The sequence below is a fragment of the Nyctibius grandis genome, chromosome 4, assembly GCF_013368605.1.
Source record: "Nyctibius grandis isolate bNycGra1 chromosome 4, bNycGra1.pri, whole genome shotgun sequence".
Taxonomy (NCBI): Eukaryota; Metazoa; Chordata; class Aves; order Nyctibiiformes; family Nyctibiidae; genus Nyctibius; species Nyctibius grandis.
Window position 1 is genome coordinate 95,896,095 of NC_090661.1, and position 16,722 is coordinate 95,912,816.

The 16,722-nt window shown below is 50.5% G+C and overlaps 1 protein-coding gene across 4 annotated transcripts in view; it reads right to left on the reverse strand.

Moving 5' to 3' along the window:
- Nucleotides 1-16,722, reverse strand: part of AFAP1L2 (actin filament associated protein 1 like 2) — a 71,981-nt gene that overhangs the window by 7,933 nt on the left and 47,326 nt on the right. For 2 of the 4 annotated variants that reach the window (XM_068398459.1, XM_068398457.1), the window contains exons 4-11: nucleotides 15,376-15,467; nucleotides 10,934-11,024; nucleotides 4,706-4,911; nucleotides 3,942-4,121; nucleotides 3,262-3,351; nucleotides 2,379-2,463; nucleotides 1,076-1,180; nucleotides 214-425 (exon numbers count right to left, since the gene is read on the reverse strand). In XM_068398459.1, the coding sequence (XP_068254560.1) occupies nucleotides 214-425; nucleotides 1,076-1,180; nucleotides 2,379-2,463; nucleotides 3,262-3,351; nucleotides 3,942-4,121; nucleotides 4,706-4,911; nucleotides 10,934-11,024; nucleotides 15,376-15,467 (1,061 nt within the window). Of the gene's footprint in view, nucleotides 1-213; nucleotides 426-1,075; nucleotides 1,181-2,378; nucleotides 2,464-3,261; nucleotides 3,352-3,941; nucleotides 4,122-4,705; nucleotides 4,912-7,351; nucleotides 7,436-10,933; nucleotides 11,025-15,375; nucleotides 15,468-16,722 lie in introns of all 4 variants that reach the window. The other 2 variants (XM_068398460.1, XM_068398458.1) reach the window with 2 other exon arrangements.

Here is a 16,722-nt window from a genome sequence, read left to right on the forward strand (position 1 = left end):
AGGCACCAGCATCAGAGACAGCCTGGCTTACCAGCTAGGTGGGACACCTTCTAGGTGACTGCAGGCAGGTGAACCAAATTCCCACACTTCAGGTTCTGTTTTGCTACACTGAGGGTTCCTCTGAAGGACCTCACCAGCATTATTTAGGCCTACAAAGAAAGACACCCAAGCTGATATCTTAAAGCAGAGTTTTCTTGGAGATATACACCCTACCTCCAGAATGACCCGTTCTTCCCCGTTGTGCAGGATGCGGAAGGAGTAGAGATGATCAGGGCTTGGCTCTGGGATAATTTCACAACCTGCCAAACTCAGGGGCTGCTGAGCCAGTTTGCTTCGGTTTTTGTCCTGGTAGAAATGGAGGTGACCATCTTTTATCTGACACCAACGGGACTTCCACTGGCTGTTCACTAGCACATTCAGGTAACCTGCAAGCAAGCACAGGTTACTTAGACGCATTTTCCACTCCACAGGGAGAGGGAATCCAAACTCATTTGCGTGCATGGGGATGTGTAATGGGTTAAATTCTAAGATCACCACACAACACAAAGCCACAGGCAACAACGAAGAGCAAAAGCACAAAGACAAGCTGTCCTATCCATATGAAACAGGGTAAAAATGGTAAAAATCTTCAAAATGAGACCCTTGAAATTCAGGTTAGGTTTGGAGCAGCAAGTTGGCTGCAGATGGTTGGACAAAGTTGGTCCTAGATGGTGAATACCAGCTGACCCACAAAACTCTCGTCCTGCTGACTCCCACACCCTGGGCTGATGCCCAGGAAGAGGAGCACAGATGCCCTCTGTATGCATGTTTGGTATTATCTGCCCTTCCTCGGGTCACCCTGCGAGCTACTGCTCGCCCTTGTAAGCTACACAGTCACCTTAATGTGTATGAGGCACCACAATCTGCATGGATGTACTGGCACGGACCAGCAGACTGCAGCCTCTTTGCCTCCCCTAGCAGAACAGCCTGGCACATGCACGTTTGAGGAGGATGATTCCTGGTGCTTATCCTGCCCTGCACACCAGGACCCAGCCCTGAGACAAGTCCCTGCAGAGGGGCTCATGCTGCCACTTACTTGAAGTCTCCAGGGATCTCTCTGGACTATCCAGGGAGCTGGATTTTTTCCTCCCGAGGTTCATCAGGTTGCTCAGTTTCAGGCCAGTTGTGCCCTTCTTCTTAACTACCAGAAAAGAAAAAGACGTATGTGTGGCTTTCCCAACTCACAGCCAGACACACAGCCTGCTGTCCCAGCTGGGTGTCCTCCCCCAAAGCTGCCTGCGCTGCCGTCCTGCACCCAACAGCGCTGCAGCACACACATCTGTTGCAGAGGGCAAACCTGCGACTCAGGGACAGGCTGTAATAGTCCAAAGCCCGGGGAGATGATGATCAGGATGGCACCAGTAATCTCAGTTAAGTGATTTGCCGAAGACAATCTATATTGCTTTAAACTTGGGTTAGTTCTGACCAAACACCAGTCACTGCAGGGGCTGGGGGAAGGCTGTTTGCACAGGTCTTGCTGTGCAGGTGCCAACCTCCCTTCACTTTCTTACACTACAAAGAATTGAATTAAAAACCATTACCCATAAATATTTACTGCATTTGAATCTTTTCCTTTCTAAAAGCGGGACTTAAGGTGGGCAGGGGGAAAGCTTATGCCGAAAGAGCTGCTTCAACATTTTCCTACCGAGCACATCAGTCAGAGCATGAATACGGCTGTGTAATCAAAGAAGAAATCAAGTTGGATCTTTTTAGTCCTGATTTTCCTTCCCACTGTCATAACAAAATGATGAAGTCCTAGTGTAGAGGGGACTCAGCAGCCAAGCTCCATCTGTTGGGTGACTCCAGTGAGTCCTCAGCATGGATTTCTCTTCCTCTCTCTCTGGTATATACAGCTGGGTTCTACTGTCCTTCTAACAGAGCATCTCCTCTTTTAACGTACTCACCTGCCCCATCTTATAGATGGGAAATGCAGCTTAAAGCCCAGAGTCGGCTGCCCTAGTATGAAGGTGTAACTCTCCCATTAGACACAGCTCAGCATTTCACACAGGTACTCCAGCTTCTCTGCAGAGATCCAGCTTAGGCTGGATTTATGCCATCTCAAACTGTCCCAAAGTGACTTGCTCAGAGTCACACAGGATCTCTGTGGTAGGGCAGGTATCACACCCAGGTTTCTCCAGCCCTATCCTAATGCTAACTGCTGAGAAATCCCAACGTCCACCTGTCACTTCATTATGGAAAAAAACCCAATGAAATCAGATGCACAGGCAGTGAATTCACATGCAGCTTTCACCCTGCAGTGGCAGGAGACGCTACAGAAACCCTTGCTGCACGCAGGGTCGATGGCCCGGTTTCCCTGTTGTTCCCAGCATGAGGTTTACCATCTTTTGTCTCAGCTGTCTCTGGGTGGCCGTCCGTGCTGCTCCCGCTCTCAGAGGCTGCAGAGTACCTCTCGGATACCTCCACCTGTCAACAAGCACCAGACACAAGCTCTGCAGATGCACGTGACCCATTCCTCCAGCCAGCACCTGCCACAAGTGCCTTTCCCCCCCTCCTAAATTACGAGGTCCCACCCTCTCCACAGCAGATGCCTTCACACAGACATCCCCTGCCCGCCCACCCACGCTGTGCTCTCCTCATTGGTTCTGAGCCTGGCACAGGCAGACCCGGCACATGAACCGCCCCAGCTGGGCTCGCCTCAGAGGTGACGCGGTGGCACCACCGGTGCCACCCTATGGCCTCCTGCCCTGCAGCCTGGCTGGTGGGGGTATTTGCCAAGTCCCGGTAGGAGGGTGTGGTCAGAGGAACTGGCCAGGTGCCCAAAGAGGTCCATTTTGGGTGTCTACCAGAAACTTATGAAGGTTTCTTTCTCCTTCCACTGTTCTGGAACAATCTGCCCCCAGGGGAGTGTTGCCTAAACCTGGACTAGAGACTGGCCCAAGCCCTGGAGCCCAAGGGTCTATGTCCCTTCCAAAGCTCTTGGTGAGCACAACTGTGCCGTTGGATGAGAGAGTGGCTGCTGCCCTGTATGGTGGACAGCCCAATGCTGAGTCAGTTTTGGGGGAAAGATGTGGCAACAAAATTAAGATTGCAAAGGAAAACTAAGATTGTTCCAATAAAGCTCCTTTTCAGCAGAACAGGGGTCTGGTTACACTCGTATCAGTCTTTGCTCAGATAAAATTACTGCACCTACAACTATTATTTTTTAAAGGAACAGGGTAGAAAAGCCTAAGTGCCAGTTCTCTCTGTAGAGACAAGATGTACCTTCGGGTAACTGAGACGCTGCGAGTCTGGGATGTACTGGTTGCCTTCACTGCCTCCTTCGCACAGCAGACCGCTGGTCTCCTGGATTACCTGTGCAGGAGGGGAAGCCATAGCCTGTGAGAGAGCTGCAGTGACAGGATCAGTACTTCTCCTCCCACCCAGGACAGGCAAAACCACTGCAGCCTGGGAGACCTACAGTTTATGCTCCCTGCGACCCTGGGGACTTCCCTGGTGTTGCAGCAGGCAGCCAGCAAAAACTGCTGGATCCGAGTCAGCCGGGGAGAGGCTGCCAGCAAAGGCAGCCCTGGCGCCTCGCAGCCCTGCTGCCGCCCCAGGCTCCATGGAGGCTCCTCCTGCTGCTGCCATCTCAGGGAAAGGGCCACATCTTCCCCCATTTTCAGCCACTTCATGCTGGGCACCCCCACCAGACATCCCTCCTGCCGCTGCAGTGGGGCTGGGAGGTCCCTCCATGGCTTCCTGCATGCAAAAGGCAGCAGGGAGCTGCAGGAAGAAGCTATCCCAGGACATGAAAATGAAGTGGTGTATTTGTATACAGGCTTGCAGTGAGGAAGGGAGCCAGAGCACACAAGGACAGGACTGAGATAAGATATGGCCTCCCAGAAAAGCCAGGGTAGAAGCACGGGAGCACCAGCAGGGCAAGCCCCAAAGGCGCCACTGACCCTGAGCCACTGCTCTGCCTGGTCTTTACTCTGCAGCCCCAGCACAATGACGTCAGCGTTCATGGGGATGATCTTCAGCTTGTGCTCCTTCTTCCTCACTTGCTTTTCCTTGTGAATGACAGTGCAGCCCAGCAAATTCACGTCGAGCTGAGGGCTGTGGTCTTTGGAGCTCTTGTAGCACTGGGGAAGGAAGATGGGAGGGCAGGTAAGAGGCTGAGGAGGAGCCTTCCCTCTCTCTTGTTGTCATGAACTCAACCCTAGAAGTGGCTCAGTGCCACCGTGTGCATTAAGTTCACTGAACGCAAGGAGGTCCTATAGGTCCTACAAGGCTGCGATGTCCACACAGACTATGCACAGGACATCTCTATATGTATAGAGATACACACACATCTATGTACATGCATATATAGTCTCAAATACCTCTCACAGATACTGCTAGAGGGTCAAGTTTATGGTTAGCCAGTGGGAAAAGCATCCTTTCTGCTTAACCACCTCAGAAAATTTTCCCAAACACCATCTCTAGGCATCTTGGGAGTTTGGGATTTTGGCCACAGATGTGCCCTTGTGTCTCCCTCAGCAACCCCATGCCTGTGTCCCTTCTGAAACAGGAATGAGATCCCCAAATCCCTGGGACATGGGTTTTGAAGCATTGCTTCTAGAGGTACTTTGTTTTTGCCAGCTAGTTAATGTAGCCTGAGGTGCCACTTCCCTCCCTATCTCATGAAAATAGATTCTTTTAGGCAGAGAGTGAAGGATCTACCCACCAGTAACCTGGTGTCCTTGATAACACACAGCTGTTTTGCCCACTGTCCCAGCCACTTCTTTCTCCACAGGAACGCACAGATGCGGGCATCCTTCATCAGCTCAATGGTAGCCTCCGTGGATGGCCACTGATGGGTTGCTGACTTGCCTTTGCTGCTCTCTTCTTCATCATAGGATTCATAGGAGCTACTAACGGCTTCACCATCTTCTACAACAAAAGCAAAGCTCTATCATTAAATACATTCCTAGGACAACCCTGAGCCTATTGCTTGCCTCAGCCATGCTCACACATGCAAAAGCTTCCAGCGTAGGGACGTGTCTTTTGAGGCTCTCCTACAGAAGGATAATCAATAGGAAAACAAGTCTCATAGATCCTTTTTTCTTTCTAGCCCAATATTGATCTCATTGCAATGTTTTATGCCTAGTAGTCTCAGTTAGCAAACACTCAAAAGACACTTCTCAGTTGACCATAAACCCAAGAACATTCCCTTAGATATTTTCCAATGTTTGCTGCTTTTTTCCCCCCCAAAGATTTTTTTCTACTTTCCACTTCAAGCCACACACTCACAATTTTTAAGGCAACAGCAAGCTACAATCAGCCCTTGTCCTCTGAATGTCAGAAGTAAAAATGGTATTTGCAAGGCCATGCAGCAAGCAAATAATCTATTGTATTTGAGATGTCATTCCACTTGCCCTCCCTGGGCTAACAGGTCTCTCTCTACTCAGCATCTAAGGGACATCAAGGGGCTTTGAAGTAATACACTGTTGCAGCAGCAAAAATTAGGCATAAGTGGCAGCTGTAAATCACAGTAATCACATTTTTCAATGTGATTGAAGTAGCAAATGGATTGCTACTTTATTAGGATGAGTTGGGATTTTCAATACCCAGCTCTAAGGTACCATAGGTTATTGGACTTTTCAGCTGATAGGAACAGCTGGTCATTGGCACCAGGTTCATCAGAAACAATGAAAATGTTCCCACTGACTGCAGGGGAATTTGCAACGTTCTGCTGGCATTCCCAGTACGGCTCTTATTTGCAGGGTAAGCTCACATAGCAAGATGGTGAGATTTGGGCAGCATCTGTGTAGGGTTTTGCATTCCTGTCCTACCAAACAGCACGGAGGAATATCATTAAGTTTCTCTCACCAGAATTTAATCTAATTTTGATTCTCATCAAATCTTATTATCCACATAAAAGTAACATTATTGGATTGGTGCAAAATAAAAAGAGGAAAAGCAGCCAGAAAAGAGAAAAAAAAAAAAAGCATTAGGAGCTTCACTGAAGAACATTTCTTAAGTTGGGTTTATTTGTTCTTAAAATAAAAGGAACAGAGATGCAGTAACAAAGCTACAGCCCTACCCCCAGTCTCCTCTGGTGAAATCTCACTCTATAACAACCCTCAAGTGATCAAAGCTGCACCAATTAAACTAACTCATTAAAAAGCAAATACTCCCTTTCAAAGCCTCTGAATGGCCCTGACAGGACACTACTGACTCACCATCTCCATACCCTCAACGTATCAGACAGTCCATCTTTTACGGGAAAACATTACCCCGCGATGCATTAGCAATACGTAGACCTTGTCCACAGGCACCTGGGCAGAAATTCAGCTGGAGCAAAAGTGACGAGGTTTCTCGTCCCTAGAAATACCAAGAAGCTGAACCTCTGCACTGCTAGGGACCCTTCCTTACGCAGCAGCAGCTGCAAGAATGCCGAAGGGAACCTCATCTTCTAAATCTCCCCCCTTATCAACACGGGGCTCTTACTCACTGCCCCTTCTCGCCCCTTTTGAGTGTCTCTGGTGCCCCTCACCTAGGCGTTAGGCCTCAGGCTGCCACCATTCTCCCAGGGGAATAACACGTCTTCCATGCTCTCAGCAGGAGCTCTGGCTGCTCTTTTGTGCATCAACCACAAGAGCCTCATGAAATGAGGGCTTCTCTACTTGAAGAGCTGCAGCCATTGCTGGCCAGTGACACTGCCATGGCCTCATGATGGAAAGGCATTTTCCAGGCTGTGTAGTTGGCAAACTGGGACAAACTTTGCTTGGGTGACCTAAGACAACACTGTTGTTACTACTACGGCTCACTTGATCCCAAGTCATAGAGCTCAGGCACTTCAGTACAAGGTCTCTTCCACCTGCTGGCATTTTCAGCTAAGAGCACAGATTTATCTGCTCATCGAGGTGACATTGGTGGCAGCCATGTTCTGGGATGTCCTTATCAAGATCCACCTCTGCTTTCCTGTTTGTCTTCCCATGACCTCCCAGGGATCTAAATCAATACTGTCACGCTCCAACCATCTTGTATGCCAGAGCATCCTTTGCCTGAGCAGAGAACCTTCAACATTCACTGAACTTATCAATACAGCCAGTGTCACCACATATCAGCTCCACATCAGTGGCCAGAACCAGCAGAATAAAGGCTAGGAAAGTTCTCTTCACTGTCATCCTGAGCACAGGGAAAGACACAAAAAATGCCGCCTTGTGTATATCTAGCATGGGCAGAGAGAGGGGAGAGGTGGTGACCCTCCATGCGTGTAATGGGCAATGCCAGGGGGAGGCACCTGATCATCTTTGCTAAAACTGAGGTTTTTAAAAAAGAAAAGAAACAAAAAAAAAGCACTTCAGGTTTGGAAAGCATGCCATACCCATCGTTATTGTGGCATAAATAACGCCCTCAGTAACCTGCAACCCTGGCCTGGGTCCGGCCGCAGCAAGCCTACCAAAAAGACCTGCACAGTTCAAAGCAAAGAGAAAAGGAGACAAAGAGAGAAAGCCACAGGTAAGCAAATGCAGAGAACAAGGGCATCAGTCCAGCTCAGCCCCACGCTCCCCCCTCAGCCGGTGAGGCTGCCCCGTCCCCACGGAGCACACCGTATGGTGAGACTTCAAACAGGGACAACACTTTCAACCCACCCCCTCAAACAAGGCAATCCCTTTAAAACTGAATCATCGTCATCATAATTAAAATCAACCAGGGCAGATGAGCTGTTTCAGCCAGAATAATTATTGCTCAGTTGGCAGTCACGTTGCCCCTCACGTTTTCACTCTGTTTCTTATCGCAGCCTTCAATTATGCAAACGCAGCCGAGGACGATAACGGTTTAACACATTTTAGCCCAGGAGGAAAGGGAAGCAGCAGCATTTGCTGGAGCTGTAAAATGAAAGGCAGAGGCATTCCCAGCAGAGAGGTGGGAAACCTGCTGATGAAAGAGGGACCCCCAGACCCAGCGGTCTCACCCGCCTGCTTAATTTTAATTAATTCACAGTTTGTTACAGTGCCTCACAGTCCCACCTCTGATGCTGCACAAATCCTCTATCTCCTCAGCCCATCTGGAGGCTTGCTTTGATGTCCTTTCTTGGCAACGCACCCACTAATTTTAGTGATGTTCCTATTTTTGTTTGATTTCACTACGCCCATTTGTTTGGAGACACATGGGTGTCTTCCAAGGCTCGTGCTGTAATTCTGTTGGAAACACCACCAGCAGCTCCCTGGACCGCCAGCCCTTTCCCTGCCCAGCTTGTGGGGAGAGAACGGGGTGCATAGAGGGCTTGGGGGGTTAATGGGGTGAGGCTTTAGCATCCTTGGCCAGGGCAAACCCACGCATGTCCAGACCACCCTTCAGCAACACCAGTTGCACCAAGGTCTCAAGGCAGTCACTAGCAATGAGCATCACTCCACGAAGGACAGGTACAGGGTACTATTGCCATCTGAGAAGGCGAGGGGGAAAAGAAATGGGGAGCCCAGTTTTGTACTTGCTGAAGCAACGGGCAGGACTGAGACCTGCAGGTTTGCCCCATGTGCCGTGGGATTTCGGGCTTGATCTCTTGAGGCAAACCAGGACAACAGCAGCTTCCCAGCATTACTGCCTGACCTACCCTCTGCATGGTGTGCCACGCTTTGTCCTCTCCCGAGCCCCCTACAGCCTCCTCCTGCCACATACCTGCTGCTCCACATCTCTCCCTGCTCCTCCTTCCCGCTCACCCCACAGCACCTCCCCAAGTGTGAGGTTACTGAAAAGCACAGAGATTCTTGGCGACACGATGCTGCCTTCCTTCGCACCGAAACCACCTTAAAAGCCACTGGCATTATAGCACACCAGTTGGTTTGTGTAGATAGGACCTGCTGGGGCCTGCAGAGAGGACCAGCAGCTGAGCGGTCACAGGAGGCAAAGGCACCACACTCCTTGGTGGCGAGGGACTGCCTGGACTTGCATGTCCCATCTCTGCTCGCTTCACCGGCTCCTACCTCCGCTTACCGCTGTGATGCTGCTTGGTAAAACCCCAAGCCCGCTGGTCAAACAGCATTCATAGCAGCCACAGACTGCCCCATTGTGACAGTGCTCCCATCATATGGGGGTTTTCCTCTCTTTTTTCAACCATGCTTGCAGGGCTCTGATCTCTCACTTCCTTAGGCATCTGGCTGCCCTGAATTTCAGTGGATGGGGGGTGTATTTGCATCTTTGAGCAGCAGGTCACCAAGGAAAAGAGCTGGGTGTGCACTTATCGCTCCTGCCAGCCAAGGCTCTCAATGCAATGTGAGTTTATGGAGCTGCCTGGATGACATAACCTGATTTTCGCAGCACACAGATCCGTGGCCGTACTCTAGCTAATCCAGTGTATGTCTTTACATGCCATGGCTCTTAGAGTGTTATCCTCTTTCCCAATGTGCAGTGGGGAAAAAAAAAGTCCATTTATCTTACAGTGCAGGCAACTGGAAACCCTCTGCGGGGACAAGGCTGCAGTGACCTGTGCTGCCCCGGCTGCAAGAGGGCTTCACCCCCCTGTGCCCCGCACATCACAGCCCTGCCCTTAGCCAAACAACCCACAGCTTTTTGGCAAAACCGAGCTGGCACCTAACTACATGTGGTAGAGCTGGGGGTACCTCTCTTCCGCACCAGATGGCACGTTTCACCCAGGCCGTGATGAGCTTGCACCTTTTCCCACCTGAGCTGGGTGTGATTTTCCTGTTCACTGCTGTGATGCAGTTGCAGCCAAAATGAGATGGTTCAGGGAAACGAAGATCTTTCTACACCTCCCTTTTCTGTTTAGCACTGTAACTCCTGAGCCATTGTGAGAACGGCGACCCGCACTGAGCTACAAGCTGCCGAGGAGTGCAAGGTGCACACCTGCAGCGAGGGCTGTTCGGATCCATCACCCCTGGCCGCTTCAAGCGGTGGCACCACTGGTGCTTCCCTGACAGGGAGCTTCAAAGCCTGGTGATGCACACTGGGGCTGGAGAGGACTGTTTCTCTCATGAACAGCTCAGATTCAACAGCCAAGGGTTTAGATCCAAATCTTTTACCCTTAACTCTCACTTCTCTGCTTGCCTCAACTGTCCCTGCCCAGCTCTGCCCCACGCTGCATACATCATTGCACCCTACTCTGCTGCAGTCCAGGCTGATGAGCAGAGATCTGCTTCTGCAGCACAGTGATACAATCTGTCTCATTTGGGCTTAAATGGATTATAAAGTGATGACAAGATCAGCTCCGCTATTAGATCAGAGGGGGGTAATCTCTCATGAGGGGTGTTCACTGCAAGAAGGATGCATGAACACATCTTAAAAAGTGAGAACGTGGGAGCTCAGCCTGTGTGCAGCAGTCTCCTCCTGATGGGGTGGGGAGCCCACGGGTGACAGCTATCAGTGACACCACTAAGGACACTGCTGGGAGGTGCCAACCCAGGCAGCGAGCGAGCGTGCGCGGAGCGAACCCGCACGCTGTCCCCTCACATGAAGCGTGGCTTTTTAATCAGGTTTACAGATGGCTAAACTGCCACAAGAGACAGAGCTGAGTAAATGGCCAATTATAAAAGCGGTTATCACAGCTCACAGACCAACAGAGGCCGGGATTTTGAACCCCAAAGGGACATGAATGCAAGCCACCACAGCTTCACCACTCCTCAAGAGAAACCTGTGTTTGACTACAGCCTATCTGCCAGAAAACCATCAAGATGAAGAGAACCCACAATGGTTTATAATATTTTACAGTGATGTTCTATTAACTCAGGCGTACTACTTATTTCTACACAAAAGTTAAAAATTTGAGTAATTCAGTAGCCTTTTCTTTCCAACTAACATCAGATCTGTAATATCAAGTGTGACCAGCATTGGAAAACAAATTTGTCACACAAGCTGTAAGAAATGTCTGTGCTGTCGTTTACTCATTCTCATAAACCTCAAGTCCTCCCTCTCCCTCATGAAACCCCCCAGAGAGTTAGATGGGATATACCATTTACAGAGACATCATACGGCTCAGCCTCTTCGTAATAACCCTCTGGGGATTCAATCTTCGGGACCGGAGGTTGTTTTGTTTCAGGAATCTGCAGAATAAACAAATAAAAGAAGCATGATTTAAGGTAAAAACAGACACTTGAAAACAATGGGGCATCGTGGGGTTTTTTAGCACTGAAGTGCGTCCTAGTGGATGAGATCTTTTAGATGTGTACAGCAGGATTTTCATGTAAACTGGATGAGATGACATGGAAGAAAAAGACTGCTGAGGGTTTCCAGTGTACAGTTAGCTCAAATATAAAAGAATGCTCTGAAATTACTGTATAATTGTGCAATAAATATTATTTTCTTTAATATTGCTGAAAGCTCTGGGAAGATCAACTCACAGGTTTCCTCAAAAGCACCAATTGCAACGCATCAGCCTTACTGTGAACTGGACTTCTGCCTGCTGCATTGACACCCCCCAAGCTGCTCATCATGACCAGGGATGATCCTCTGTGCTATTGATTATCTTAACAGGGAACCAGAAGGGCAGACATTTGGTGCAATCCTGGCTTTACACTGAAAAGCACACCCTGAGTGGTCACTGGTCATGTCTCCAAGTCTCTGATAGCAAACCAACAGCTAAAAGTCTCTGCTTTAGGAACTATATCAGGAATCTTTAATTGTGCTCTGAGCAAAAAAAATGAAGGAAATGGATAAACAACACTGATGGAAAATAAGCCTTTGAAAAGAGTCCAAGTGCTGGAAAATCCCTGTGGTGCCTGCCAAACCCCTCCCTAAACACAAGCAAGGGCTGGCAGGAAGAACAGTGCCTTGATCCTTTAGAAATACCAACACATGAGGAAAAAAAAGGGGGGGGGGAAGCTAAGAAACAAACTTTTTACTTTTCAAGTAATTCACATGGCTGTTGAACGTGAGACAGCAGAGCTGGAGATCACAGTAGGATAAGAGCACAGCTTACACTTTTCCCCAAATATGTGGTATCCCATCTCCCATCATGACCCCACAGCAGTATCCCCTCTCCTCGCCCAGGTCAAACCACTCCTGGTCATCTGACAACAGTATGTTCTGGCTCCCACCGCTTCAACTGGCTTCTGGCTGAGACCTGTGCAAATCCTGGATAGGCTGTTCAGTGTGTGCAGGGCTAAAGCCCCACTCCTCCCAGAAGGACAGGCAGAATAGCAGGTCTCTCTCTGCAGAGACAGCAGTGTTGAAGGTCATGGATCATGGATGGTCCTTCATGCCAGCCCACATGATTGCTGCCTGGAGAAGAGAGGCCAGCTGGGCACCAGCACTGCAGAGCAGTCTAAGGCAGGATCAATCCCTTTGCATGTCATGCCAGCATCATCAAATGCAGGTTAAAAGCTGTCCATGCTGCCCTGGATATTTCCACCAGCAGGTACTTCTGCCCAGAAGTAGAAAGGAAGCTTTGAAGGAAAAGATGTTATGGCCAGCAATCGCCCACGAAGGTGGATGCTGCTGAGCCTGTGGGAGCTAGGTACCCTGATCACACCGACCAAAATCACACACCTCAGCTCCCACATGGGCAAGCTGCATGTGGCTCTGCCAACCTTGCAAACTTCTCAAGTGTTTCGGATGAAAACTTCCTACATGGGTCTGCCAGATGCTGTAAGCAGACTCTGAGCTTGCTTTCCAGAGCCACGTAGGACACACTGATGGAAAACACTTGCCTCCAAACACTTAAAGGTTTAGGAACTTGTCCTAATGTGTTAAATTAAAGAAATAAAAACAAACCCAGCCACTCCAAAGCTTTACTTAATCCCTTCCCTGGCCAGGGAATGTGTCTGCAATTGCCATCTGTGGTGGCCTCCTGTGTGTAGCCAGCTCACATTGTGCCACGGCCATAAACAAATTGCCTACACAAAGAAACACTGTGGGTTGGTTTGACACTGTCCCACAAGTGTCAGGGAAGGCAGGGCAGGGTGCGGGGGAAGGGGTTGCTCTGTTTTGTTTCCTACAGACAATGGAAGCCAACAGGGACTAGGTGGGACTGCACCTCAGCTGCCCCAGAAGTTATTTTTTTCTATTCTCTTTCCCTAAATGCATGGAGTTGTTTTGTCTCTAGCTTAAGTCAAAGAGTACATGCTGTGTTATCTAACCCAGGCTGGTCCTCTCAGAACATTTGCCTGATGCATTATGGCACAATGGAGCATGCAATTAAAACCATCTTGGGCATCCACATCTGCAGCGCGTGACCTTCTCAGCGGATGGCTACAGAAAGCGGCAGAGCTGCCAGGGCTACCGCAGATGAAAGGTCACCGATGTCTGAGCCACGGCCCGCGGGACTCATTGTTTAAAGGTTGCTTTGGGACAAATCCAAAGAAATTAGTGGGATGCAGCTGGGCCAGCCCTGTTGGGTTGCCCATTGACTGCTGGTGTCAGTGAATACCAGGGACAATCTGCTGTGCAGAGCTTTGTCACCAAATTTCTCCTGTGCCTCAAAAGGAAAGTGTAAAGCAACACCACAGGGTGCCTTAACATCACCAAATCACAGATATATTCCGAGGTCCTCTCCTAACCTCCCCGTTTCTGTGTAAGGAGTTGCACTCTCTCTTCCGTCGCCCCAGTGGCCATGGCTCCTGCCCGCACCACGAGCAGCAAACGCGGACAGGGAAGAGTCATTTCCCCACAGCAGCAATTTCCACACACTAACTGGGACCACATTAAAGCTCTCCCCAGCCGCACTCCTTGAACTATGCTCAGACAGCTTTGCTGCCAACAGCTCACTGACACTCAGATGCTCACAGTGAGGAGGTACTTGATTGCTTTATCCAACGGAGGTTAGCTCCAGTGGTACGCAGGTGGGAGAAGGTAGTTCCCAGCACAGGCCTGGGAGAAGAGAGATGGCTTAGGTACCCTCCTCAGCTAACATCCAAGACTCTTTTTTTCTAATTCCCTGATTTAACTTCCTGATTGCCCTATCAGAAAGCTGGGCTGCACCAAGCACAAGCAGAGATGCCTTGGGGACACCCGGCTGCTGCTTCCCCAGTCATGCCTTCATTCCACCGCACCACCATCCTCCTGCCCACCTCCCTGTCACAGCCATCACCCCCTCCAGCTCTGCGAAACCCAAAGCCAAACAGTGATTCCTGCTCCAGTCATGGCTCCCAGGTGACTATCCCCAGCCAGCTGCATGGGCAGAGCCCCCCAGGGCTGGAGCAGCTCCCAGCAGACAACCGCACTGCGTCCGAGGGTTTGCCAGCTGCATCCCATCCTACCCCCTCATATTCCCAGCTCCTGCAGCTAACTCCAGCTGAGCCACACAGCTCCCTGGGCAGAAGTCCTGGGGCCTTACCCTGTGTCCTGCTTCCTGGGAAAGGAGCAGATCCTCCTCTGTGGTTGATGGATGCACCACCTGGTCCTCTTCCATTCCTCCCCCTCCTCCCCATGCACACTCCCTGCTCTCCTTTCCTTTCACATCCCGAAATCCCAGCTACAGCAATTCCCATGTCGGAGCAACTACCGAACAGAAAGATCCAGGGGCTCGAGGATGACCCGTGTCTCTTGAGGACAGCCAGGCTGGCTTGCCGGCACAGAGACAAAATCCCACTGAAAGCTGATGGTGTTGAACTGGTCCCTGGCTAGATTTATAACTGGACCCTGACCAGATTTATAGCGGCCCTATGGAAAAAACTACAGCGCTGGTGACTCCTCCTCTCAGCCCTGTGGGCTCTGCAACCAGCATTAACGCCTGGCACGTCTGCCCACTGCACAGACAACACCAGGTGCTTCAACTGGAAGCAAACCTGATCTTCTCTGCTAAGGGTCAAACTGTGCAAGGCTCTGCCGGCGAGGGAGATCCAGGCACTGCCCAGGGATCACCCCACCACCTCGCAGCTGAAGTAAGTTCATGCCAGCAGCCCACGCACAGCTGCTTGGAGATTTCCAAAGCAACATTTGAGAGCCAACCTCACCTTTGTTTCTCTGGAAAACCTCAATTCTCTTCATTCTCTGAGCTTGGATTGCCATGCAGCGGGTGGGGGTTTCCCTGGCAGGGAACACAGCCTGTTTTGCACAGCGCTCCTGCACATGCATGGGAAGCCCAAGGCTCCTGCAGGTCCTGCTCCCTCTCTGCACAAGCTTTGGGAGCCACAGGGGTTTCTGGATGTCCAGCCGCCCCAGAGCATGGCCACCCTGCCTGGGCCACCAGCCGCACACTGACCTGCAGTGTTCGTAAAGACCAAACGTATAGCAGGAAACCCAAAACAATAGGGAGCCCCTAGTCAAATATTTTTAATTTCATTTTTATTTTTTAAAATAAAGCTCACCAGGACTATCTGTCTTAGTAAAATACACAGGCAGAGGTCTCTTAGTTTACCCATGCTGCATGGTACGTAACAAAAGTGAAGCCTGCAGGAGTTCAGACCCCCAGGCTGAGGGCTGGGCAGTGAAAACCAAAGGATTTGCAAAACATACCTTTGGAGGGGGGAGGTCCGGCAGGCTCTTCTGAGGAGGGGATGAATGCAGCCCTGAGTCTCCATTGGTCAGGGAGTTTCTCCGATCCAGCCCTGCAAGCCAGACACAGAATTATATCGATGGCACGTGGCATTTCCCAGCAGAACACTCGCTACCCGGGGCTGTGCAGGAACAGCGGGGTGCTATTTTGGTAAGAAGCAGAGTGACAATTACAGGCAGTGCTGCAGGGCCACCATGTCATTTCAGGCCATACCCAGGAACGTGGCACTTGGGAGACCCAGCAGAAGAACTGGCCTCTGGTTTTGGGGCATGTTTTTCCTTCTGGAGGGAAAACTGTGACCCTTAGACCCACTGCTGAAACTTTAAAGGGTCGTGAGAAGCAGCATGGGCGGACATGTCACAGTATCTGGAAATCCATAGCACCTCAGTCCTTGCTAGCTCTGATCCCTGCTGCTGCGAGCAGACACATCAGTGGCTGCCCTCACCTCACCTCTGCTGCCTTTCCAGAAAGCTGGAGCTAATACCACCCTGCTCCCCAAGCGAACTGCAAAGGCCGCTGCCTAGCTGGGCCACACAACGGTTTATCAAAGCCAGCCAAGAACAGCAACTGAATTGCTACTGAAGGAAGAGTTGCTCTTGAAGCAGCCCAGGCCAAACATGCAAAAGGGCATATGGCAGCAGAACTGCTCCAGGCGATCCGTGTCTGCCTCTGGGAAGCCAGATTTTCCAAGCAGCTGAAGGCAGAGTGATTCAGTAGCTGGAGGGTACATCGAAGGCTCAGAAAGCTTGTGTTCAGTCCCTCTTCTCCCACCACAGAACTCCTGGGTGGCCTCAAACAAGTGCCCCAGTCCCACGACCTCCGAGGCGGCGCAATGCAGCAACACTCAGGAACAAGTGGGAGCAAGGCACCAAGTGGCTGAAAAATTAAGGACTCTGAAGGCATTACAGCGTGCAGAGGGGAGGTCCCCTTTGACAGCATGTCTCTTGCCAAACACTTCGAGAGAAATGAGGGTAAGGTATTCAGATACTGCAAGTCCAGTAAATTAAAAGGGAATTGGGTCCAAAATACGCAGCGAGTTGATGCTCTAACTCCCTTTGTCACCTGCTGATGCTCCAGCCACGTTCCTCGGGCACACACAGAAACCATCACGGCATCACACAGTGCCCAGCAGCAGCTAGCACTACGCTCTGAAGGCGCAGGCAGGAACTTTGCTGCATATTTCTGGGCTTTAAAAATAGAAGCTGGAAACCACATTACTTTGTTCATGGCTGGGGCTCGAAAGCCACGATGACAGCTCTGCCCTGCCAGGCTGCAGCCAGCTCCTGGCCTGATGGCACAAGAGCTCA